Below are 737 nucleotides of genomic sequence, written 5' to 3'. Positions count from 1 at the left end.
ATTCTTAAAGTATGTGTTAATCGCCATGTACCCAGACTTTGTGGACACCCTGTAGAATAAAACCTGAGTAGGTACATCGTTTGGATTCTTGTTTTATGTATACCCCATGGATGATGTAATGTTTGTGTATTAAATTATATTTTATTTAGAACTGTTGTGGAGTGAAACACTTATTTTCATAAATTTTCTTTGTTGCAGGGAATGCAAAATTAAAGTTGATATAGAAAAACCAACAAACCGAGATATCACAGGTGCTTTATTAAAAAACGAGCGAGCACAGCGGCACTCGAAAAATAACTTGGACTATCAACATGTTTCGGCTACAGAAGTCTGAATAATCCCCTTTTCTGTTTTTTTTCTCTCTCCTGCAGTAGCAACATCATAACATGTTGTTCAGAATAGCAAAACAGATATAATCTAAGTGCCTTTTTATTTATTTTTTTTATTTATTTTTTTTTTTTATTTTTCACAGAAAAGGCATTTTTTTCTGTGGCTATTTCTCTGAATTGTATTTTTGTAAGAGATTATTTTACACCTGTCTTCTCTGTTAGTGAACGGAGTGGATAAGAGTTGCCTGGTGGGTGTGAAATGCACACACGCACACACACACACAAACAGATACATACACACACATGTATACACTTCCCCCCCCCTCTGCGAGAGAGGTAGGTAACATTGTGTTAACATTGCACTACCAGATGTGTGTACCTAAAGAGAAGAGAGTTAAATCCCACCCC

General features: G+C 35.7%; 1 protein-coding gene across 1 annotated transcript in view; it reads left to right on the top strand.

The window, feature by feature from the left end:
• Positions 1–731, top strand: part of LOC106868910 (delta-like protein 1) — a 40,565-nt gene extending 39,834 nt beyond the window's left edge. The window contains exon 11 of the mRNA XM_014914370.2: positions 199–731. Coding sequence (XP_014769856.1) covers positions 199–334 — 136 coding nt within the window. The 3' untranslated portion in view covers positions 335–731. The remainder of the gene's footprint in view (positions 1–198) is intronic.
• Positions 732–737: the final 6 nt, after the last annotated feature.

The sequence above is a fragment of the Octopus bimaculoides genome, chromosome 6 (genome assembly GCF_001194135.2).
Source record: "Octopus bimaculoides isolate UCB-OBI-ISO-001 chromosome 6, ASM119413v2, whole genome shotgun sequence".
Lineage (NCBI taxonomy): Eukaryota > Metazoa > Mollusca > Cephalopoda > Octopoda > Octopodidae > Octopus > Octopus bimaculoides.
This window is presented reverse-complemented; position numbering and strand designations above follow the sequence as displayed.